Raw genomic sequence first — 25,517 nt, forward strand, 5'->3', positions numbered from 1 at the left:
GCCTCCTGGGCAGATCACAAAACACGCAGAGCCAGACACAGGATTCCACTTCTAGAAAATTCTAATGCAGATGAAACTAAGCTACAAGGATGGGCAGGAGAGAAGGAGAGACAAAGGGCTCACAGGGGATTTTGGGGCGATGGAAATGCTCCGTATTTTGTTGTGGCATGGATTAAACTGGGATGTACATTTGTAAAAACTGAAACCATACACTTGAGTTTGTCTTACTGTTTTTAAATTGACTGCAATAAAGTTGATCCAAGAGAAAAATATCTCAAAAACCTATGTGATTTTTTAAAAATCCAACAAAAGATATGCAAGACCACACCAGAGAAAACCCTCAAATATTACTGGGGATAATTAAGAAAAATCTAACAAATGAAGAGGTCTACCATGTTCATGAACCAGCAAGCAATATAGTGAGTGCCTCCTTTTTCCCTAACCTGATCAACAGGCCCAGTGCAGTCCCAATCAAATCCCTACAGGAGCTCTTGTAGAACTTGTCAAGCTGACTTCAGAACTTACATGAAGACCAAAAAGAGCAAAACACAAATTCTACGGTGAGGCCAGGCACAGTGGCTACTCTGTAATCCTAGAGCTTCGGGAGGCCAAGAATTTGAGGGCAGCCTGGGCAACATAGTGACATTCCAGCTCTACAAAAGTAAAATAAAAAAATTAGCTGAGCATGGCAGTGTACTTGTAGTCCCACCTACTTGGGAGGTCAAGGCAGGAAGATCACTGGAGCCCAGGAGTTGAAGGCTGCAGGGAGCTATCACTCTGTCACTGCACTCCAGCATGGGCAACAGAGCGAGACCTGGTCTCTTTCACAAAAAAAAGAACTCTAAGTTGAGAAGATGTAAACTACAATGACTAAAGTAATAAAGGCAAGACAGCCCAGGCCAAGAACAGTCAGCAGACTGACAGGACGAGGACCCTGGGCTACGACAAGAGCCACACGGTTGAGCGGGGAAAGAACAATCTTCTCCGCAAACAGTGCTGAGTCAGCCAGGCAACAAGATGGGGAAGAGTAACCCTTGACTCTGACCTCAACCACACACCTGCACGTGGACCCAACGCGAAAGCAAACTGGACGGTTTCTGGGAAATATTCAAGTTTTCAAAAAATATCACTGGGACATTACAAAATCGCAGTATTTAGGAAAAGACCGGTAAATTGAACTAGAATAAAAACAAGAACTTCTGTTCACTACAAGACATCGTTAGGAAGTAAAAAAGCCGCAGAGGGAAGACAACAGCTGCGGTACACACACGTGACCACAGAGCCTTGATGAGAATATGTTACCAGCCCACAGAAGGCAGTCACTCCACGGCGAGGCTGGAACAGGCAGCGCTCAGAGAGGAGCCCCCACAACTCTGCACATGCGCGCACACGCATGCACAGACACACACGGAGGCTGCTGGCCCTTGAGGGCTCAGCACTACTGCACCGGGAGAGATGCCTCAATACTGTGCCCTTCCAGAGCCTGGTTTCTCTTCAATGGAACACAAATCATTTCACCAACAGTTACTCCTTAGAAGGTGGCTGCAGGGACGGAGCCCAGCGTTCGGGGTGGCAGTCCACAGGGGCCACTGCCATGAAGACGGCTGCCTAGTACCCAATTCTCCAGGAATGAGATTTATTCCGTGGCTTGGTGGCTGGTGTTTGAGGTGAGAAAGCCTTCACTCCCCCACCTGCTTGCAGTGACTGCAGGTTTCAGGAGGTTTTAAAATAGGCAATGGATGAAATCCAGAGCAATGATGGAACTGGGCTACAGTGAAGTAGCATGAGGGCGGGGACGGGTCAGTCACCCCTACCCCAGCCTCAGAGACCTCTCGACACCAGGCTCCTGGAGTGGACCCTGCTGTCTCCTACACATGGTTCTAGCACCGCGGTGGTGAAGACTGGGTGGGCTGGGGGAGATCTCTGTTCAATGGGAGGCTCACTGCTGCCTCATCAGTCACTGTCAAGTACACGGCACCCTCCTCAGCCTCTCTGCAGTCTCACAGTTGCAGTTTGGAGGATCGTACTGGTGGGTTTCAGGCCCTACTCTCACAAGAGAGGTCAGTCGGCTGCACAGGCTCAGGGACCTCCAGAGTCAGAGGTCCCTCCATGCAGGCTGGGCACAGAACCAAGGCCAGCTCCGAATGTGGAGCTCAGCAGACCTATAGCAAGCCCATTCTTGTCAGCTGTAAGAGCTCTCATCTGCATCAACACTAAGCCTGGCCTGCGCCTGGGGCCTGTGTCCGGACCCTACCAGGACAAACGCATTCAGGTTTTACAGTTCATGGCACGCTCTACGTGGCCCCAGCCTGGCAAAACACACTACCTTATTGTCGAGGTCAAAGAGGTAAGAATCTTCCTCCCGAACATCGGCTTCCGAGTCGGAAATCAGCTCCCCAACGTACCTGCAGAGGGAGGTGCCGTTCAGGTGAGGCCCTGGAAGGCACCGAGCACGGCCCACAGACAGGCGCAGCCAGTCTCCGTGCCCCCAGGGAAGGAGCAGGGCACACACAGGAACCGCCGCGAGCCCCAGAAGGACGTGCGGGGACTGTGTCTGGAGACGTGTGCCTGTGGCAGAACGGGAGTTTCAGCTGAGGTGCCCGAGGATGGTGATACTGAATGCTCGGCGTCTGCGGTCCGGCACCTGAGAACCCAGAATGATCCTCCCCAGAACTAACTGCCCATGCTGGACAGCGTCTTCTTCAACGCAATCATGAGCTGCTCAAGGGCAGCAGCAGAGGACTCAGGGCAGCAGGAACTGGGTTCTCAGGGCCAGGGTCTCAGTGGTCCCCACCCCACGCAGCAGTAGGCCCGGGATGTGCCCGCTCCCAGAGGGGGTTCTTGGAAGTGCAGATACAGATGGGCCTCTGTCCCAGAAATGACACATGCCACCGCCAGGCTTGGGGTGACCCAGGGACTCACTCACTCGCAGACAAAGGTGCCTAGTGGGATGTCCTGCAGGGACCTCACGCCCCAGCCCATGTCCCGCGTCCGGTAAAGCTGCAGCCTTGCCCTGGAAAACAGAGAGTAATGGTGGACCAGGCTAGCCCCAGCCACTTGCCACAATGGTCAGCAAAAGCCAGCTGGTGCCATGTCACTGAACTAGAAAGAAAACTGGTTCTGTATCGGAAGCATTAGATGCTGCAGGCACCTCACAGGCGGAACACTCTTAGGAAGCCGAGAACCCAGGAATCAGCCTGGGGCACCCCAGCCCATGACCTTGGCAAGTCACTGAGGGTTAGAGGTGCTAACACTAGAGAAGCCTACAGCTGGACCAGGCTGTGGTGACACCTGCAGTCCCGCCTACTCCTGACGATGAGCCCACAGGCCCCTCAGGGCTGAGGGGAGGTGGCAGTGGTGGGTTCCTCAGGGCTGGACGAGGGTGGCTGGGCAGGCCTGGAGGAGGGCAGCTGGGTGGCCCCAACCTGTGGGCCTCCAAGGAGCCCTGAGAACCACATGCCTCATCTGCCTGTCTGGCATGCATCCCTCGTCTGCCTGTCCGTGATGTGTCTCCTACCAAGTCCCGTGTGTGTCCGTCCTCAGCCCCAGGCCTTTCTAACATACCAAGGACAGAGACCACCCTCCAGCATGGACCAAGTTTACGGAAGTTACAAAAAAGTCAATACTACAGAAATTAGTGTTCAGCTAAATTGAAGTGTGGGACAGAGCTCTCCCTTATGACTCAGAGGGGCTCTGACTTTCCCAGTCTCACATCTGTAGCACATCTGTGGCGGGAATGCTCAAAACCAGAGCCCGGGGAAAGCAGAGCAGCTGCTGGACAGCCAGGGGTCCGAGCCCGGCTGGCGAAGGGCACTGGGTAAGCCTGGCTCCACAAGCAGCCTGAGCAGCCCAGGAGAGCAAATCCATGCAGCCTGAGAGGCACCAGGACACCACCTCACTGTTAGAGAATCCCAGAGAATAGAGAACATTTAGAGAATGGTTGGAGTATTAAAACAGAACTATGACAGCCCTCGGCTGTTGAAGAGTGTACGCATGAACTGGTGACAACGGTCATTCTTAGGTCAAGTCTATTCCTCTGCTTTGAGCTCAACTGACCCAACGCTGCTCCTTCTCTCACGCCTAAGTCTGTGCTGGTGACACGGCACGAGCGACATTTCCCGAGGATACAGGGCTCGGAGGTAAACTGCCAGCTCTGTCTGCAAACACACACATGTGTGTCCAAACACGTGAGGTTCTTGTGTATTGGGGTGACTTCCGTGCGAACACACGCATGAGCGGAGTGCAGGAAGCTGCCTCTCACCTGAGACCGTTCTGCACGACGCGGTTTCGGCAGTTCCTCCAGCAGGAGCACGCGTGGTTGCACTCGAAGATCAGGGGAGGTTCCGCCATGTTGAACTCTGGCAGGAGCCGGCCGTCCTGTGGACAGATGAGCAGCAAGGGCCCAGCAGAGGTCACTCACCCTTCAACTGAACTGACGTCAACTCATTTTACTCAGTGCTTAGTGTGGCTCAAAGTGACACACACGTGACAGTTTCTGGTCAAACTTCAACACCCACGTAGGGAAAAACATTCCTTCCCCCCTCAGCAGGACTCTACCCCAAAAGACACCACTCAGACACGAGCCTGGCGGCTTTCTGAGCCTGCCACCCCCATAGCCCTCACTGGCACTAATCCTTCTCCCATCGGGGCCTCTCATTCAGATGGGTAAATGCTCCACCCTCCCGGCCACCCCTCCTCTAACATCCGCTTCTGGAGGGGACGCCTGCTGCCTCTCCCCGCCGGCGTCTCTTCACCCAGGCCATGCCGGCTTCTGCTCCCACCATGACCTCTGAACTCGGGAGACCAGGAACCCTCTGCCTCTGCTTAGATGCCCTTCCCTGAACTACATCCCTACTGCCCAGGGCTGCCCTCCACTTCCATCTCTTCAGCGGCCCCCATCCCGGGCTCCTCTGGGCACCAGCACCCACCAGAGACTTCCAAGCCTGTGTCTCCCCAACCTCCCCACCCATACCGATGCTCCCTGCACCCAGCGCAGCCGTACCCTCCCTGTTCACACACCTCACATTCAGCAAGCACAGGCACAGCTCACCAGACACACACAACACGAGCAGCACCTCCTCCCGGGCAGGCCAGGCTGACCGGCTGCCCGCCGCCGCCACCATCTAGGCGGCCATGTCCTCGGCTCACGACCTGACCTGGGTGCTGGCGCCTACTGTGCCTCCCCTGTCAGCCACACCCGGCTCACCTCCGACGCCTTCCCAGTGCTGCCATGACAGCGCTGGCGTCCCGGACCCCTGCACTGTTTCTGCAGAGCCGGACCTGCGGCGCTCACCGCCTGACCACGCGCGCGAGGCCGCCCTCACCTTGTCGTACCAGCAGCGCATGCTGAGCTGGCCGCACATGCAGTTGCTGGAGGAGCAGTCGTCGACGCACACGCAGTACTGAGGAGAGAGGCCCCAGTGTTGTCAGACGGGCTGGCACCCGCCTTCCGCTTCCCTCCCGGTCACGGCTGTGTTCTACGACTCTCAAAGCTACCCCTGAATCTGCTAAGTGCTTCTCAAAGACACCGCGTGAGGGTGTGGCCTCTTAGGGAGAAGGGCGGAGAGGACACTCGAGATGCTAAGAATCATGACACATGCCTGCGGGAGGGGGCTCTGGCTAAGGATCCCAACAGAGGGACGGGGGCAGGCAGGGCAGCGACACAGCAGCAGGTGACACAGGGTGGGTGAAGGGCTGGGCATCGGCTGCATCTGTGGCCAGATGCTCGACAGGAAAGGGGAGAACGCAGAGCCCTGCACACCCTGAGCAGAGGGCCCTGGGCAGTGCCCAGCCTGGGAAGGCGGGGAGCTGCCTACAAGCAGAGCCACAAAGAAAGTGCCCAAGAAGGCGCAGGCAGTGAGGGCACCAGGCTCCATGTGCTCAGAGGCTGGGGAAGCTAGCATGTGCTGGGCCCATCCCTCCAGGGAACACGGGGTGCAGGGACGCAGGTGGTCCTGCAGCCTCGCAAGGGCTCCCCTCACACTGGGCACGAGGCTGCACCAGGGCCCCCGAGTGTGAGGTTACGAAAACATCACAGAGATGCTTGCCACTGCTTTGGGGTTGATGAGAACCCTTGGAAGAGCAATGTGCCCGAGAGGACCTTCACCTGCCTTCCAGCTCTCTCATGGGAGGCAACTACAGAGAGAGTGAAGTCTTCCTGGGAAGCCTCCCAGGAGCCCTCCTGCTCTGAGTGGTGAGAAGAACCCAGGACCCCAGGCTCAGGAAGTCTCTGCTTGTCCCATGTCCTGGCCTGAGTAGCCCTAGGTCTGCGTCACTCACCTGCAGATGGGTGATGTTTCTGTCGATGTTCATGGGGGATGTCACGCAGTTCTGAGAGACGTACTTATAGTTGCTGGGGCATGGCTCGCCATCCACGGCGTTGACACAGGGGATGGGGATGCGCTCGTAGCCTCGAGCAATGTCCCTGCCATGGAAGGGCCGGTGTCACCTGGAGGCTGACGCGCGCTCTGCCCAGGGCGTGGCACCGTGTGCAGTGGGGCGGCTGGCAAACACCTGGCCCTGGCAATCTGGACTCCACCTGGGGAGAAGCTTTCACTGCAAGCTCCCAAAGCCCTGTTGACCGCTGATGTGCCACAGAGCCGTCCTGCCGGGGCTCACCTGCTCACGGTCCTCTCCACGGGGGCGGGCCTGTCGGGGGCCGAGTCCTGCAGAGCCTTGCTCATCTGCAGAGCGCTCCACACCTGGGAGTTGAGGCTCGCGCACTGCAGGGGCGTCTCCCCTTCCTTGTTTTTTAAGGTGACATCTGAATCCCGAGAAAGAAAGAGGCTAAAAGGGAAAATGTAAGCCCACAAAACATTTAAAGCTGATTTTAAGATCACAAAGATGAGATTTTTTTTTTTTTTTTTTTTTTTGAGACGGAGTTTCGCTCTTGTTACCCAGGCTGGAGTGCAATGGCGCTATCTCGGCTCACCGCAACCTCCGCCTCCTGGGTTCAGGCAATTCTCCTGCCTCAGCCTCCTGAGTAGCTGGAATTACAGGCACGTGCCACCATGCCCAGCTAATTTTTTTGTATTTTTAGTAGAGACGGGGTTTCACCATGTTGACCAGGATGGTCTCGATCTCTCGACCTTGTGATCCACCCACCGCGGCCTCCCAAGAGATTTATGAAATGACTATCATCACTAAAAACAGAGGGAGCACACTGTTCATTTGGAAACAACTTTACCAAGTCTGCTGACCGACAATTCTAAAAAGATGGGCTTGACCTCACTCAGGAACATCACTCCCTTACTCCTCTCCCATGTTCACTGTCAAAGTCAGCAGGCTGTTTTTTCAGCAGAAGAGTGTGTAAAACCAGGGTGGCATTTGATTTTTCTTGGATTTTTCATTCAAATTTACCCTCAAGGACAAGAAGGGAAGCACCGAGGGAGAAAGGCCACACGGGCCATGCACAGCGTCAGCAGTTCTCAGTTCCGTTCCTGCCCACTGCGTCGAGACCACAGTCACCATGCGTGGGGGCTGGACTTTGCACAACCAGGTGACCAACCTGGCTCAGCCATCATGAGGTCCAAATGTGAGAGGGCACAGCCCCACTTGTGGGGGCCAGTCACCGGAGGCTGGTGCGTGGAGCACCCACAGCTCCCTGTCCTTCCCCAGCGGCCAAAGACTCCATCCCAGGCCACTGACTACAACCCAAGTGTGGGTGATTTATGGGATCAAGGTCTCAAGGTTTTTTTTGAGACAGAATCTCACTCTGTTGCCCAGGCTGGAGTGTACTGTCACAATATCCACTCACTGCAATCTCCGCCTCCCGGGTTCAAGCGATTTGCCTGTCTCAGTCTCTGGAGTAGCTGGGATTACAGGCATGAGCCACCACACCTGGCTAATGTTTGTATTTTTAGTAGAGATGGGGTTTTACCATGTTGGCCAGGCTGGTCTCAAACTCCTGACCTCAACTGATCTGCCCACCTTGGCCTCCAAAGTGATGGGATTACAGGCATGAGCCACCGCCACCCAGCTGAAGGTCTCAAGTTTTAAAAGAGCCCTGAGCAGTAAGCGCCAGAGTCCCAAGCATCTCCAACCCTGGCTGCGGGCAGTGCTGCTCCCAGAAGGCAACCTGTGCCTCTCAGGGCCTCTCAGCTGGCAGGTCCCTGCTGGGAGCAGGGCTGTTCACATGCTACCCCTCACCCACGTCAGGAGTATCAGGTTTGAGACTCAAGGTCTGATCTAAGAATGTGGGAATTTTTCGTGACAGTCCTCCCTAACCCAGAAATAAACCACGGCTGATCTCAAACATGGACCGGGAAAGACACTTCTCCGAGCGTAGAACAGAAGGGTGCACTTCCACACGAGGGGACAGAAGGCCTGTGTCCACTCGAGGTCGAGTGTGAACACGTGACCGTCAAGGGATCCCTGTGGGCGCCCGGGTCACTGCCAGACCCCAGCCAGGGGAAGCGTCACACTCACACGACACAGTCGTAGCGGTTCTCCCGGGCAGCAATGTGCAGCGGTGAGTCTCCGTGGATGTTCACGGCGTGGAGGTCACACTTGGCAGCCAGCAGGATCTCAGCTATGTCCACGCAGCCAGAGAATGCTGCCCAGTGCAGACAAATGTTCTCCTCCTGAACAGAGACACAAGCCGGAGCTCAGTGCAGGCTTCCTGCTGGCTCACGGTGCTGGGACCGCGAGACAGTAGTAGCAGTCCTCGCACCTGAGGACAGGCTCCGGAGCCTGTGTGGCCGCCCTCAGCAAGGGCCTGATGGAAAGGGTGCCACAAGCCACTACATAGGAACCCAGCGCCCATCTCAACTCTGGAAGGCACTTCCTTTTTTGTTTTGTCACCGTAAAAATAAATAATTGTGAAAGTAACACAATCACAGTAAAAAATACTGTAAAAACAGGGAAAAGGTCATCCAGAATTATACCAACCTAAACTCAACACATCAGCACTTGAAGGCACTTTTTTTTTCATCTATTTTTAAAAGTTATATTCATTTCCAAACAGGGGGTATAGTCATAGGACAGGACAATGCTTTTGAAAGATTTGAAAAAAGATGTGAAAATCTGATTAAATTAAAATATTGGGCCAGGCACAGTGGCTCATGTCTGTAATCCAAGTGCTTTGGGAAGCTGAGGCGGCAGATCACCTGAGGTCAGGAGTTCAAGACTAGCCTGGCCAAAATGGTGAAACCCTGTCTCTACTAAAAATACAAAAAATTAGTTGGGCATGGTGGCATGTGCCTGCAGTCCCAGCTACTGGGGAGGCTAAGGCAGAATTGCTGGAACCTGGGAGGTGGAGGTTGCAGTGAGCCGAGATTGCACCACTGCACTCCAGCCTGAGAGACAGAGTGAGACTCCTTCTCAAAAAAAAAAAAAAAGTCTAAACAGAAAGGAAATGAGTAAAAAATGAATCACTAATTATTATGAAGGAAAAGAGAAAAATGGAAAGAGTAAAAATACAGGTAACTAGAGTAAGCCGAGATCACGCCATTGCACTCCAGACTGGGCAACAAGAGTGAAACTCCGCTTCAATTTAAAAAAAAAAAATTACTTTTGCCGGGCGCGGTGGCTTACACCTGCAATCCCAGCACTTTGGAAGGCCGAGGCAGGTAGATCACGAGGTCAAGAGATTGAGACCATCCTGGTCAACATGGTGAAACCCCGTCTCTACTAAAAATAAAAAAATTAGCTGGGCATGGTGGCGCGTGCCTGTAATCCCAGCTACTCAGGAGGCTGAGGCAAGAGAATTGCCTGAACCCAGAAGGTGGAGGTTGCAGTGAGCCGAGATCGCGCCATTGCACTCCAGCCTGGGTAACAAGAGCGAAACTCCGTCTCAAAAAAAAAAAAAAAAAAAAAAAAATTACTTTTAAAAAGGCCTCTTTTAAATAAAACAAAATTTGGAGAAATATTTGTGCCACATGTAAAATATACAGGTATTGATCAACTTACAACCTATGCAGCTTATGACCATTCAACTTTATGACCACAATCGCTAGCCACGACTGCTCTGCGTCTGGCAGAGCAAACGTTGCCCAGCTGGGCGTACAACAGTGCGGACCAGCTTCCGGCAGCACTACCATCTCCGCGTGCACCATTTCAACTGTACATACAGCCAACTCAACTTACGACCAAATCACGACCGTTCTGCGGTCCCGACTATGGTCGTAAGTCGAGCACTAGCTGTAATTTATAATTGCACACTAAATTAGAACACTGTCATTCTGAAAAAAATGTGCGTAAAGGATATGAAAAGAAAAAACTTACATAAGGAAAAGATGAACAGTAAACAGAAACGAGAGAAAATGATCACCTCCCTCAGGCGGCCAAGAATATAAATCAGAACAATGAAGTATCCCTAACTTTTATCACCCAGGGATAAAACAGCAGTAAGTGCAATGAGGAACACCCCCACCGTCTCCTGCCCCTGACGCGTCTGTCCTTGACCCTCCAAAGTCACCAGGGGCTCCTCCAGGTTGGCACCCCCTGAGGAGTGCCTTCCACGCCAGGCGGCATCAGACCCGCCTCTGTACGGATCACGGACGGCCACTGGGCTCCAGACCTTTCTTTTTCTCAACACTTGTCAATTTCTGTTGGTATATTTCTGGAATACAATGCCAGCAAGTGTTTAGTGCTTTTCTTTTTCTACGTGATTTCTCAAGGATGTACCCTCAGAGGCAGGATGGCTGGTTTAAAGGTCATGAGCATTTCACACTCTTGAAGTGGGTTCAGCTCTGCTAGTGTCTGGGCGGCTGGCTGCAGCCTCCTTCCCCTTGGGAATCAGTGATCTTCACAGACGCAGTAAACCAAGCCCTGCTGACTATCTGCTTTGCTGTGGAGGCTAAGGCTCGGGGCTGAGGCAGACCCCTACATGGATGAGGTCTCCTCCCCACAGGCTCTGCTTCCCGGCGGATGGGGTTCCATTGGAGCTCTGCCCCTCCCACCGAGGGTGCAGGGCTTTGGCCACATCCCAGGGACTGGTTCTGCAGGTCTGTGGGGGTCTCACCCCTAAGAGAGAAGGACAAGGGCTCTTCTGTGACACCCCAGTGCTCTCCACAGTCTCCCTCCCAACTCCACACCAGGGGCACAATCAATGCTTCCAGCTCAATGAACGTGAAGATAAAAGCAGAACTGTTATCTTCATCCACAGACAGCTGCCAGCCCCAGGCACAGGCCTCATTGTTCCCCTGACTTCTAAACAGAAACTAAAAGCAAACTCCCTTGCGTGGCCTCAGCGGACTTCCTCAAGAGCCCCCACTGCTCTGGGGCTTTCTCTTCCATCCCTCTGGTCTTTGTTACTGGATTCTTCCTCCGTACATTTGAGAGCTCCCTGAACAAAATACTGCTTGCTTAGGGGCCTCTTTTCTTTTTCCTTTATCAGAATGATTTATGATTTTATAACCAGAATTATATTTTTTATTTTTCTTTAGAGACAGAGTCTCACTCCGTCACCCAGGCTGGAGTGCAGCTGGCACGATCTCGGTTCACTGCAACCTCTGCCTCCGGGGTTCAAGCGATTCTCATGCCTTAGCCTCCCCGGTAGCTGGGATTACAGGCACGTGCTACCAGACCTAGCTAATTTTTTGGTATTTTTAGTAGAGATGGTGTTTCACCGTGTTGCCCAGGCTGGTCTCAAACTCCCGAACTCAAGTGATCTGCCACCACAACCCGCCCCAGAATTAAATTTTTGAGAGCTTCCAGTTCACCTAAGATCCTTCCACCCTGGGACTGTTCAAATGTCCAGCCTTCCTGAGGTCTACAGAGTTAGGACAAGCCTGGCCTACACCTGGTGAACACCTGTACTCCTGAAATGATGGGGTGAGATAGACCAGAACAGATTTACCCTCCCACCTCAAATAACCAGAAGCATAAAACAGGAGACAAAACCTGTGACCACAGCTGTCAAGACACCAGACCAGGCAGGGAAGGACCGTGCCCCTGAGAGACGGAACCCGTGAGGGAGCCCACAGCAGCCCAGCCACTGCCTGGGGAGCTCCAGCCCTGGTGTGGGAGGGAGCCAGGCAGGGCCCCTGGATGCTCAGACAGGAAACAGAGCTCCGAGAGAGGTTCCGGAGATCCATGCATTCCACCTGGACATCCAGCAGGGCGCCAGCAGCCACAGCCTGTGAGAAGGCACACTGAAAATCCAGGGCCTTTCCCCACAGTCCGGCCACAGGCTGTGGGCTGGAGGACAGTGGAGGGACCTGCCTCAGTGGCTCCAGACCCACCTAAGAAACCTGAAAAGCAAAATCCAACAGGATTAGACTGATTCCAAGTGACTTAGCTGAGTTCCAGAACAAAGTTCAAGAGCATTCATAGGAAGAAGAGTCCTCAGCACCCTACAAGGTAAAACTCACCCATGTCTGGCATCGGTACAAGTTACCGGATGTGCAAAGAAGCAGGAAACTTATCCACAATGGGGAGAAAAACCCAGTGAATCCAAAAACCCAGCTTTGACGCAGATGCTGGATCAGCAAACGAGGTCATTAAAGCCGCTGGTTGGCCGGGCGCAGTGGCTCATGCCTGTAATCCCAGCACTTTAGGAGGCTGAAGCAGGTGGATCACCCGAGGTCAGGGGTCAAGACCAGCCTGGCCAACATGGTGAAACCTCATCTCTACTAAAAATACAAAACTTAGCCAGTTGTGGTGGCAGGACCCTGTAATCCCTGCTACTTGGGAGGCTGAGGCAGGACAATTGTTTGAACCCGGGAGGTGGAGGCTGCAGTGAGCCAAGATTGTGCCACTGCACTCTAGCCTGGGTGACAGAGTGAGATCCCTGTGTCAAAAAAAAAAAATGTAAGTAAATAAAGCCATTGGTATAACCGTATCCTATGGGTTCGAAAGTTAAGTACAAACATATTAGGAAATGTTTGAAAGACGCCATCGTAACTTTTAGAGTTGAAAGCTACAGTGCCTGGAATAGCAACACACTGGCTGAGTTGACAGCATCATTTGCAGAACAAAGTGTCAGTGAATCAGAACAGAGTGAAAAGAGCACCAGTGAGCTGTGGAGCCACTCGGAGCAGCCTCCTACATACACAGCTGGGATTCGGGAAAGGGTGATGGACAGAAAACATATTTGAAGGAATAACGACTGAAAATGTTCTAAATTTGTCAAAAACCGATCACAGATCCAAGAAGCTCAATGAACCCTAAATACACACACACAAAATAATACCAAGGCAATCAATAATCAAATGCTTTACAGACAAACTAAGGCTTAGAGGAAAATCTAATTGCTAAAATCAAGAGATAAAGAAAAAAATTCTAAAAGCAGCCATATTAAAAAGACACGTTACACACAGAGAAACAACTGCATGGTGATGGTGGATTTCTCACTGCAAACACTGTAGGTGAGGACCCAAGGAGGCCGCCATTTAAAGCACTGGGGAAATAATTATGCATCCAGAATTCTAAAAATATCTCTCAAAAATGAAGGCTAAATAAGGACGTTCCAGGTATTAAACAGCTACAAGAGGGCCGAGCATGGTGGCTCATGCCTGTAAACCCAGCACTTTGGGAGGCCAAGCTGGGTGGATCATGAGGTCAGGAGTTCGAGACCACCCTGGCCGACATGGTGAAACCGTGTCTCTACTCAAAATACAAAAAATAGCCAGGTACAGTGGCTGGCGCCTGTAATCTCAGCTACTTGGGAGGCTGAGGCAGGAGAATCGCTTGCAACTGGAAGGAGGAGGTTATAAAGAGCCGACATTGTGCCGCTGCACCCCTGGCTGAGGGAAATATCAAAACTCTGTCTCAAAAAAGAAAAAAGCCTGTAAGAGGTCATCACAAGCAAATCAATAGCACAGGAGAGGTAAAGAAGTGAAGCTGGTGGAAGGAAGCACAAGCCCATGGAGGTGGAGAAGCCTGGGAGGACAGGGATGGGGATGGCAGGAGCAGCTGCAGAGACGACTCAGCCAGGCGTGGTGGCTCATGTCCCAGCACGATGGAAGGCCAAGGTGGGAGGATCACCTGAGGGTGGGAGTTCAAGACCAGCCTGGCCAACATGGTGAAATTCCATCTCTACTAAAAACACAAACAATTAGCTGGGCATGGTGGCACACACCTGTTGGGAGGCCAAGGCAGGAGAATCACTTGAACCAGAAAGAAGGAGGTTGCAACGAGCTGAGATCACATCACTGCACTCCAGCCTGGGCAACAGAGTGAGCCTCTGTCTCCAAAAGCAAAAAAAACAAAACCACTGAGTGCTTAAACAAGAACCATATGGCTATTACAGTGTTCAGAACATACATATAGGTAAAGTGTGGGAGAGTAGCAGCATCCAGTTTGGGAGTGGAAAAATGATTCTACAAGACCCACTGTAAAGCTGTATCAATCAAGGACAGTAGTTGCCTACAGGCAGATATGCAGATCAATGCATCAGAAGAGAGGGCCCTGGAGCTGACTCACACACGTGGACAACTGATTCACACACAGACAACTGGCTTTACACATATGTGGACAACTGACTCTTACATGTGGACAACTGGCTCACACACATGCAGACAACTGACTCTCACATGCAGATGACAGACACACACCCAACTCACACATGCGGATGACTGATGCACATATGGATGACTGACACACAACTGATTCACATGTGGGCAACTGACACGTGGATGACCAACTCACACATGCAGATGACACACACATGTGGATGACCACTTCACACGTGGATGACTGACACCCACATGGACAGACACATGGGCAACTGACTCAGACACATGCAGATGACTGACACATGGACAAATGACTTGTGGATGACACATGTAAATGACTGACTCACACATGCAAACTGCCACATGCGGACGACTGACACACATGCACACAACTGACTCACACGTGGATGACCAACACATGCGGACATCTGACACATGGGGGACTGACTCACACATGCGGGGAACTGACTCACACATGGATGACTGACACACATGTGGACAACCAACACACACAGACCAACACACACCTGAACGACTGACTCTCGTATGTGGATGACACACTCACACACATGAATGACCGACTCACACGTGGATGACTGGCACGTAGACGACTGATACACATGCAGATGACTGACATGTGGATGGCTGACACATGGGTGACTGACATGCATGCGGACAACTAATGGGCAAGACTCACACATGTGGACTGACAAACACAGACACATGTGGATGACTGACATGTGGATGGCTGACACATGGGTGACTGACATGCATGCGGATGACTAATGAGCAAGACTCACTCACACTTGCGGACTGACAAACACAGACACATGTGGATGACTGACGTGGATGGCTGACACATGGGTGACTGACATGCATGTGGACGACTAATGAGGAAGACTCACTCACACTTGCGGACTGACAAACACAGACACGTGGATGACTGACATGTGGATGGTTGACACATGGGTGACTGACATGCATGCGGACGACTAATGAGCAAGACTCACACTTGCGGACTGACAAACACAGACACATGTGGATGGCTGACATGTGGAAGACTGACACATGTGGACAACGGACTCACACAGATGACAGATCCACACAGGTGAACAACTGACACATGTGGACGACTGACACATGGATGACTGACACGTACATGCAGACTTGTGGCAAAGGTACAAAGTCAATAATATGGAGAAAGAATGGTTTTCTCAACAAATGGCACTGAACTAGACATCTACAAGCAAAAAAGAAAAGAAAAGAAAAGGCCAGGTATGGTGGTTCGCGCCTGTAATTCCAGCACTTTGGGAGGCCAAGGTGGGCAGATCATGAGGTCAGGAGTTGGAGACCATCCTGGCCAACATGGCGAAACCCCATCTCTACTAAAAATACAAACATTAGCTGGGTGTAGTGGCATGCATCTGTAGTCCCAGCTACTCAGGAGGCTGAGGCAGGAGAATCGCTTGAACCTGGGAGGCAGAGGGTGCAGTGAGCCGAGGTCACACCACTGCACTACAGCTTGGCTACAGAGTGAGACTCCGTCTAAAAATGAACAGACAAACAAACAACAACAACAAAAAAAAACAAAAGAAAAGGAGGTTCAATCCATACCTCACACCATATACAAAAATTGACTATAATAAAACACAGACCTAAATGTTAACCCCCAAACCATAAAACTCATTATAAGAAAATGTGGGAGAATGTCTTTGGTTTCTCAGATTAGGCAATGATTTCTTTTCTTTTCTTTTGAGACGGAGTTTCGCTCTTGTTACCCAGGCTGGAGTGCAATGGCATGATCTTGGCTCACCACAACCTCCGCCTCCTGGGTTCAAGCAATTCTCCTGCCTCAGCCTCCCGAGTAGCTGGGACTACAGGCACGCGCCACCATGCCCAGCTAATTTTTGTATTTTTAGTAGAGATGGGGTTTCACCATGTTGACCAGAATGATCTCGATCTCTTGACCTCGTGATCCACCTGCCTCAGCCTCCCAAAGTGCTGGGATTACAGGCGTGAGCCATCGCGCCCGGCCGGCAATGATTTCTCAAACAGAATGCCAAAAGCAGGATCCAGTAAAATAAATAAATAAATAAATAAAAGTTGATAAACCAAACTTTATAAAAGCTTTTAAAATTCTGTACTTCCAAAGACAGCTCTGTAAAGCATACCTCTGTTAAAGGACTTGTATCCAGAACATACTCTTAAAACTGCAGAATTTTTAAAAATACCCAATAATAAACAAGAAAAAGATTTGAACAGACCTTTCATTAAAGAAGATATATGGATGGGCTTAACATTAACAGTCATTAGAGAAATGAAAATGAAACGGCTGAAAACTAAGACCACCACAAGATATCACTACACACCTAGTAAAATGGGTAAAATTTAAAGACTAACGATACTAAGTGTTGAGAAGGATGTGGAGGAACCAGGATTCTGAAATGGGTTGGCTCTGTGTCCCCACCCAAATCTCTTCTTGAATTGTAATCCCTACATGTCAAGGGAGGAACCTGATTGGATTATGGCGGTGGGTCCCGTGAGTGAGTTCTCACCAGAGCTGGTTTTAACGGGTGGTTCAACCCCCTCAGTCTCTCTCTCCTGCCACCATGTAAGATGGCCTTGCTTCTCCTTCACCTTCTGCCATAATTGTTAAGTTTCTTGAGGGCCCCCAGTCATGCTGAACTGTCAGTCAATTAAACCTCTAGTTTATAAATTACACTGTCTTAGGTTGAATCCTGATAGCAGTGTGAGAACGGATGAACGCACTCTCGTACACTAGAGATGGTACAATCACTTGGAAAGCAGTTTGGCAGCTGTTTTTTTTTTTTTTTTTTTTTTTTTTTTTTGAGAAAGAGTCTCTCTCTGTCATCCAGGCTGGGATGCAGTGGTGCAATCTCAGCTCACTGCAGCCTTGACCTCCTGGGCTCACCCTCCCAAGTAGCTGGGACCACAGGTGTGTATCACCATGCCAGGCTACTGGTGGTCTCTGAAAATGTTAAACACACACCTATCATATGAACTAGGAATTTAATAAAGAGAAATTAAGCCATGAGTATTCACAGCATCTCTATCAGTAACAACCAAAAATCAGAAACACCTAAGTGTCCACTGCCAGGTGAGAGGTAAACAAACGAACACAGGCACATGATGGGCACTTCAGGTGACAAAAAGGGGGATCTTGGCTTAAAGACACAAGGGAAAGCCACACACGGCGAGAGCCTTCTTCTATAAAACCAAGACATGCAGACCAGTCAATAGCCAACAACAGAAAGCCCAGCAGTGGGTGGCCGGGGTGGGCTGGGCACAGCCATGAAGTGTGGCGGAGCCTCTGGCCATGAGGGGGGATCGGGCTCACCTTCCGACAGCTGCAATGGCTTCTGGGTGAAAATTCACCCAAGTGTGTACTTTGAATATATGCAGTTTGCCTACTATACAGCAATAAAGGGGTTAAATTAATGAAGTGTTTTGTTGTACAAATCAGAGAATTGAAATCTAATCCATTCCTCCATTCTGGGGGAACAGCCACCAGCATTGGAGAGCTAACGGCCCTGACACCTGGACAGGCTACAAGCTGCCCAGGCACAGAGGCCGACCAGCCACACCAGTGCCACCTTCCCCACCACTCAGTCTCCAGGGGCGGTGGGTAAGGCGGCCCCACCTGGGGGTGGCCTCTGCCTCGTTCTCTGCCTTTGCTTCCCTCCTCTCTTCCTCCACGGTACCTGCCACAGCCTTCCGCCAACTCAGGGCTCCTCTCACTGTGATGCCATCGCCCTAACCCCCAGCAGGAAAGAACTCCGGTGGAATGAGGTAGAAACCCCCCAGTACAGCCGCAGAAGCCGCGGCAGCCCACGAAGGAGGCACGGTAGCCCAGGACCAGCTGCCTCGAAGAGGCCTGTGTGCCTGCAGGAAGGCAGTAGGCACCCACAGCCAGCGGTCTCGGTTTCTAGGTGGGAGGCAGGATCTGCTCACATGCAGGAAGGGGTTCCAAACGCAGACCTTCCCCCACTCCGCCACCAATAATGAATGGCAAGTGCCCGTGCCCACGCCACTCTCAGGCTGAGAGAGGCAACGTCAGCCCTCCCTCCTCAGATGCCAGGCTTCAGCACATTCCATACTTAACAGTGTGCTTTTAGAAATCATCTTATTCCGTGTCAAACCTCCTTTCTCATTATCAGTTTAAAGAGCTTATTTGCGGCTGGCCTTCGCATTGATGGCTTTTGGAGTGCTCTGTGAAGGCAGACACAGCTCCACGGCCTCAGTGAGGGAGGCAACCAGAGGAGCCCTCGTCCTCGCTATCCCTGTAGCATCTTCAGTCACAGCGTAGAAAACAATGGTATCATCAACTCTTCACTTTCCTTTCCTTTGCTTCAAAGAGAGAGCCAGAGGCCGGGCATGGTGGCTCACGCCTGTAATCCCAGCGTTTGGGAGACTGAGGCAGGTGGATCACCTGAGGTCAGGAGTTCAATACCAGCCTGACCAACATGGTGAAATCCCATCTCTACAAAACTACAAAAATTGTCCGGGCATGGTGGCGGGCACCTGTAATCCCAGCTACTTGAGAGGCTGAGGCAGGAGAATCCCTTGAACCCAGGAGGTGGAGGTTGCAGTGAGCTGAGATCAAGCCATTGCATTACAGCCTGGGCAACAGAGTGAGACTCTATCTCAAAAACCAAAAAACAAAAATTAGCTGGGCACAGTGGCATACACCTGCAATCCCCACTACCTGGGGGGCGGAAGCATTAGAATCACTTGAGCCCGGGAGGCAGAGGTTGCAGTGAGTCAAGAATGCGCCACTGCACCCTTAGCCTGGGTGACAGAGCGAGACTCCATCTAAAAAAAAAAAAAATGGGAGAGCCAGAGGTGCTGTGGCACCCACACGAGGTCAGCAGCCTCAGGCCCAGGCCAGGGCCCATGAAAAAGCAGGAGGGAGAGCAGGGCAGCGCGGTGCCCGTGGGACCCGCAGATCCCGCGAGGGTGGCCTCTGCTGGGACCTCACACCCTCCATCCGCATCCAGCACACGACCACCATGGCACACACTGGGCAATGCTGCCGACAGGAAGAGGTCAACAGCGCCACTGGGCGCTAGGGTTCTGCTTTTGAAAAAAGAACCTTCCAGAGGAGGCGGCCCCACCCCTCCAGGATGCTGCTCCTGGGGAGGGTGTGAGGAACTCACGTTGTCCCGGATGTTGATGTCGGAGCCCTTGGACAGCAGCAGCTTCACGAGGTCCACGTGCTTGTACTCTGTGGCCCAAATCATGGGCGTCCAGCCTCCATCATCCTGCCAGGGAAGAGAACAAGGCTGTCATCGCTCCAGAGACGGCAGCAACCAGAGGGATGAGGACCCTGCACCTCTGGGTCCCGCGCAGCGAGTGGAGATTGAATGAGCGCAGCGTCTCACTCGAGACCTGCAGTGCAGCTCCTGGAGGCCACAGTTGGTCAGGGCACAGCCCCAGGGAGCTCCAGGAATGCAGGGCAAAGGCCACCCTACTGGGCACCTGCCGCACTGTCGGCCCTGCGCCCTCTCAGTCGGGCAGCACTCACTGCGGATGCACCAACACAGCTGCGTGCACCCAGTCTAACGGCACACACGAGTCTAACGATACCTCGTAAGCCCGGGACCAGACCCGGAGCACACCAGCACCCAGGCTGGAGGGGAGCCTGGGCCGTAGCAGGTTTTGCTCCTTCAGGCTCCCATGGTGGCTCCACGCAGGAGAGCCAGGAACCCCATTAGAGCAGCAGCTGGGAACTGCAGGCAGGAGACAGACAGGAGGGTGGAGGGCCTGGGCTGGCTCCGTGTGTGGAAGAGGACACTGCGGAGGGCTGTAACTGGCTGTGTGTGTGGAAAAGGACACTGTGGAGGGCTGTAGCTGGCTGTGTGTGGAAGAGGACACTGTGGAGGGCTGGAGCCAGTTCTGTGTCTGGAAGAGGACGTCGTGGAGGGCCCGGACTGGCCCTTTGTGTGGAAGGGAACACTGTGGAGAACAGGGTGGGACCAGGAACTGTAGGAGAACAGTGGCTTTCCCTGGCCAGTCCGCCAGGTGGGCGTAGGGAGGGATGGCTGTACCTGGCAGTTGACGTCCATCTGTCCATTCGAAAGCAGGTACTGGACCACTTCGTAGTGGCCTTTCTTGGCAGCCAGGTGCAAACACGTGGAGCCCTCTGCATCCTGCAACAGAAATGCTACTGACTCAAGGAATCCATACCTGTGATTCTGATGTGCCAGCCCTAAGTACAGGATCAAGGAGAACCCTTGCCCACCAAGGGGGTATGGGACTATCCAGCAAAAGGACAAGGAAACCCAGGCTGAGGCAGTGGGGCCTTTTCCCAAGAGAACAGCCGAGATCCAAGCCGTGTGCAGCCCGGTGGCCCCATGAGTGGTCGGCCGCCAGCACAGTGAAGACAGCGTGAATGATTCCGTAATGGCTGTCTGTGTACCATGGAACTTAAAATGATAGACGGCAAGAAGCAGAAACACAAAGTGGGCCAGGCCCTCCCCGCAGCACCCACAAAACACCACAGGCTCTGCCCGCCTCTTGCTTCCTTTGCTGCTGGGCATATCTTTCTCTTCTCCTTTTTGAGATGGGGTCTTGCGGTATCACCCAGGCTGGAGTGCAGTGGTGCATCACAGCTCACTGCAGGCTCAAGCGATCCTCATGCCTCAGCCTCCCAAGTAGCTGGGACCACAGGTGTGCAATGCCTAGCTAATATGTTCTTCTTTCCTAGAGACAGGGTCTTGCTATACTGCCCAGGCTATTTGTGAACTCCTGGCCCCAAGCGATCGTGCCACCTCGATCTGGGAGTCACAGGCACCACAGCGGGGATTACAGTGCTAGGATTACAGGTGTGAGCCACCGTGCTTAGCTTGGGAGCACCTCATTTCCTTTCAGCTCTGTTTCCCCAAGGAGACTAAATAGATCACACCGACCAAACATCTCAAAGCAAAAACAGACATGCAAGGCTGGAGGTCAGACCCAGACCCAGGAAGCTCCGAGAGAGGCGGGGAGCCAGTGCCACCTGCACCGCAGCACCACCCGCGCGTCCTACACAGGGCTCTTCCTGCCTGCGCTCTCCGCACAGGCTCACACACGTTCCACCGCGTTCTCCCTTCAGCTGTTTGCTTGCTCCCCTGCTCCCGTCTCTGTGTCACCATGTTCCTTCCTGACCTTCCTCCCCTTATTTCCATGATCAGTGCCGCGGTCCTGGAGTTTAACACGTTCATCAGCTAGTGTTAATCAGCATACTCACCTTCCTCTAGGAAAGCCTGCACGCCCAATTCCTAAGCGACGGGTGTTCGGAACTGTAATTATTAAGACTACAAAAGCACATGTGGTTGTTAAAGGTCTGCCTTAATTTTTAAGTGTCTTTAATCGCTGGAATAAGCAGCTAACCATTCCCCCAACTGCTGGGAGACTGCCGCAGCATTCAGGACAGAAGCATATCCACCTGGCAGAGACCCTGCGCACCCTGGGCAAAGAGCGGGACTGGGTTCAGTGACAGCAGCTAGCTGTAAGGTCTGCAGGCACATAAACAAAAGCTCAAGACACTGGAGCCCACGCCTACCTAAGGGAAACCCCACACAGAGCCTGTCTAGTTTCTTTTCCTGCCTCCTCCCCAGAGGTAATCACTATCCTGAATTCATTACTTCTTGTTCCCATGAATCTCTTGATATCTTTACTATCTGTATCCATAAATGATGGTTTTACACTCTTTTAAATTATCTAGATCACAGTGTATATCATCTGAAAACACACCACGGACCTGCTTGGGCGGCCTGCAGCCCCCACACCCACCCCAACAGTGAGGACCCCGCCTGCAGCCCCCACGTGCCTGCACCCCAGTGAGGACCCTGCCTGCAGCCCCCACGCCCACCCCAGCAGTGAGGACCCTGCCTGCCACAGCCCCCTGCCTGCACCCCAGCAGTGAGGACACTGCTTGCAGCCTCCACGCCTGCACCCCAGCAGTGAGGACCCTGCCTACAGCCCCTGCGCCTGCACCCCAGCAGTGAGGACCCTGCCTGCAGCCCCTGCGCCTGCACCCCAGCAGTGAGGACCCTGCCTGCAGCCCCTGCGCCTGCACCCCAGCAGTGAGGACACTGCCTGCAGCCCCCGCGCCTGCATCCCAGCAGTGAGGACCCTGCCTGCAGCCCCCGCGCCTGCATCCCAGCAGTGAGGACCCTGCCTGCAGCCTCCATGTCTACACCCCAGCAGTGAGGACCCTGCCTGCAGCCCCCACGCCTGCACCCCGGCAGTGAGGACCCTACCTGCAGCCTCCATGCCTACACCCCAGCAGTGAGGACCCCTGCCTGCAGCCCCCACGCCTGCACCCCAGCAGTGAGGACCCTGCCTGCAGCCTCCACGCCTAAACCCCAGCAGTAAGGACCCTGCCTGCAGCCCCCACGCCCACCCCAGCAGTGAGGACCCTGCCTGACACAGACCCCGTGCCTGCACTCCAGCAGTGAGGACCCTGCCTGCTGCTCCTCGAACGGCCCTTGCCAGTCTTTTCCACCCGTGACATTGTGCAGATTTCAGTGACTGTTAAGACGGTCCCTTAGTCCTGGTTTTTCACTTGCTTCTTCTAGGTCATACGTACGTATTTCCTCTTCTGGGAATGCAATGTTTATGTTCTTTGCCCATTTTTCTGTGTGGTTTTATCTTATTTGTAGTTCTATTTTTGGGTATTAATCTTTTGCTCATGTGTTGTGAAATCTTCCCACAGTTTTTAGACTGCCTGTTCGTGTCCTTTGTGACCTTTGTTGAACAAAAATTCTTAAATTTTAATGCCCTTAACTTTCTTCATCTTTTTTGTGTCTTGTTTAAGAAATGCTTCCCGTGCTGGATTCACAAGGCGGCCTCCCTGTGGCCTTCTAGGCTTCATAACTTGCCTCCCGTTGGATTCTCGTGCTCACCATGTGCATGCGTCTCCAGCCTGGCTGGTGTCTTGCGTTTGAAGCAGGACGCAGCTGGTTCTCGCCATCTATGCTGTCAGACGAACTTCGGCCTTTTAAGAGAGTGAGTCTGCAGTGTAGTTACTGGCAGGGTGAGGTCTGGGTCCGTCACTCTGCTATCTGTTTTCTATTTATCCCATCTGGTTTATTCCCCTGCACTTTAGCTGCACAATTTTTCAGTATTACACTTTACTTCCTCTACTTCTTTTTTCCTGTAAGGCTGTATTTGTTTTATTTTCTTGGTACTTTCTCCACGGATTATAATATTCATCTGTACTGGTCTTCTTAGATTAACAGTTTACCACCTCCTACAGTAAAGTACTTTTACAGCAGTGTGATTCCACTCTCACACTGTCCTCCTTTGGGTACTTAGTATCCGATATTTCACAGCCGGTCTTCAAATAACATTGTTTCACTCAGTGTTGTTTTGTTATAACACTGATGAGGTAACAACAAACAAACAAAAACCATTCCCAGCTGGGGCCACTGTCTGTGGAGACTGTAGGTCCTCCCCACGTCTGTGTGGGTTTTCTCGGGGTACCTGAATTTCACTCACATCCCAAAGACCAGTGTGTTAGATGAATTGGCGTGTCTGTGCTGTCCCAGTCTGAGATGGTGTGTGTGTGCGTGTGTGCATGCCCTGCAATGGGGTGGCATCCTGGCCCAGGTTGCTTCCTGCCAGTGGACCTGAGTTGCCAGTATAGGCTCTGTTCACTCACAACCCTGACCTGGAATAACCGGGTAAATACTTACCTTATTTGTTTGTATTAATCTTTCTTAAATGCCCGAACCGCTCACATTATTTCAGTGTTTAATATTAGCAATACTTTGGTCTTGGCCACGCACAGTGGCTCAAGCCTGTAAGCACTTTGGGAGGCTAAGGTGAGCAGATCATGGGGTCAGGAGTTCAAGACCAGCCTGGCCAGGACGGTGAAACTCCATCTCTACTAAAAACACAAAAATTAGCCGAGCGTGGAGGCAGGCACATGTAATCCCAGCTACTCCGGAGGCTGAGGCAGATAATTAATTCAACCCAGGAGGCGGAGGTTGCAGTGAGCTGAGATTGCGCCACTGCACTACAGCCTGGGTGACAGAGTGAGACTACTCTCAAAAAAAAGAAAAGAAAAGAAAGAAATACTTTGGTCTAGATTTAGAAGTTTGCTGATGTTTCTGTGACCAGAAATACAGTGTAAGAACTTCGCTCTTGTTTACATCAATCAGTCTGGGAACTGGCATCACTGCTTGAAGAAGTCACATTTTCTAAGGACCTATCAACAGTATTGAGTGCAGACTTGCGGTGCTTCTAAGCATGTATAATCTCTACCTTATGACACTGTTTTAGTTTAAATGACATCTTACATTTTAGGAAATTTAAATAAGAAAACTCTTCCTATCTTCCATCTGGTGCTCCTCCTTCATTCCCAAAGGGCTGTTTTCCTCTTGGAAGCTTCAGGATTCTAAGCAAACTTATCTGCCTTTTTTTTTTTTTTTTTTTTTTTTTTTTAATACCTGAACTAAGGGTCTTATTTCACCCTCATTCTCTGAAGAATACTTCTACTGGATGCAGGATTCTGGGTTCACATTTTTGGCTTTGCTTCTTTCAGCACAATAAAACCTGCCTCCGTGGTTTCAGATGAGAAGTCAGTAATATTTCATGATGTCTGTCCAGATGTTACGTGCTGCTTTTCTCTAGCTTTTTTTCTTTGAGATGGGGGTCTCACTCTGTCACCCAGGCTGGAGTGCAGTGGCACCAATCAACTCACTGTAGCCTCAAACTCCTGGGTTCAAACAATGCTCCTACCTCAGCCTCCCAAGGGGCTATGACTACAGGCAAGGGCCACCATGCCCAGCTAATGTTTTATTTCTTACAGAGATGGGGTCTCACTGTGTTGTCCAAGCTGATCTCAGACTCCTCACGTCAAGCCATCCTTCTGCCTCAGCCTCCCAAAGTATTAGCATTATAGAAGCAAGCCACTGAACCTGGCCAAATGTTGGTATCTATTTTGTTCTAACACTTCTACAGCCAGAAATCTGTCCTAATGAAGCCAAATGTGCAAATATTTAACTATACAAATGTTTACTGAAGCATTGTTTATAATAAAAATTGAAGGCTGGGTGTGGTGGCTCACACCTGTAATCCCAGCACTTTGGGAGGTGGAGGCAGGCAGAT

At 52.0% G+C, this 25,517-nt stretch overlaps 1 protein-coding gene across 8 annotated transcripts in view; it reads right to left on the reverse strand.

Moving 5' to 3' along the window:
* Positions 1–25,517, reverse strand: part of EHMT1 (euchromatic histone lysine methyltransferase 1) — a 222,698-nt gene that overhangs the window by 14,204 nt on the left and 182,977 nt on the right. For all 8 annotated transcript variants that reach the window (XM_074394408.1, XM_039461268.2, XM_039461267.2 and 5 more), the window contains 9 exons: positions 20,468–20,569; positions 19,577–19,681; positions 8,428–8,582; positions 6,619–6,786; positions 6,280–6,424; positions 5,325–5,402; positions 4,262–4,377; positions 2,927–3,013; positions 2,327–2,405 (listed from right to left, as the gene is read on the reverse strand). In XM_074394408.1, coding sequence (XP_074250509.1) covers positions 2,327–2,405; positions 2,927–3,013; positions 4,262–4,377; positions 5,325–5,402; positions 6,280–6,424; positions 6,619–6,786; positions 8,428–8,582; positions 19,577–19,681; positions 20,468–20,569 — 1,035 coding nt within the window. The remainder of the gene's footprint in view (positions 1–2,326; positions 2,406–2,926; positions 3,014–4,261; positions 4,378–5,324; positions 5,403–6,279; positions 6,425–6,618; positions 6,787–8,427; positions 8,583–19,576; positions 19,682–20,467; positions 20,570–25,517) is intronic.

Source organism: Saimiri boliviensis, chromosome 2 (assembly GCF_048565385.1).
Source record: "Saimiri boliviensis isolate mSaiBol1 chromosome 2, mSaiBol1.pri, whole genome shotgun sequence".
In the NCBI taxonomy this organism is placed as follows: Eukaryota; Metazoa; Chordata; class Mammalia; order Primates; family Cebidae; genus Saimiri; species Saimiri boliviensis.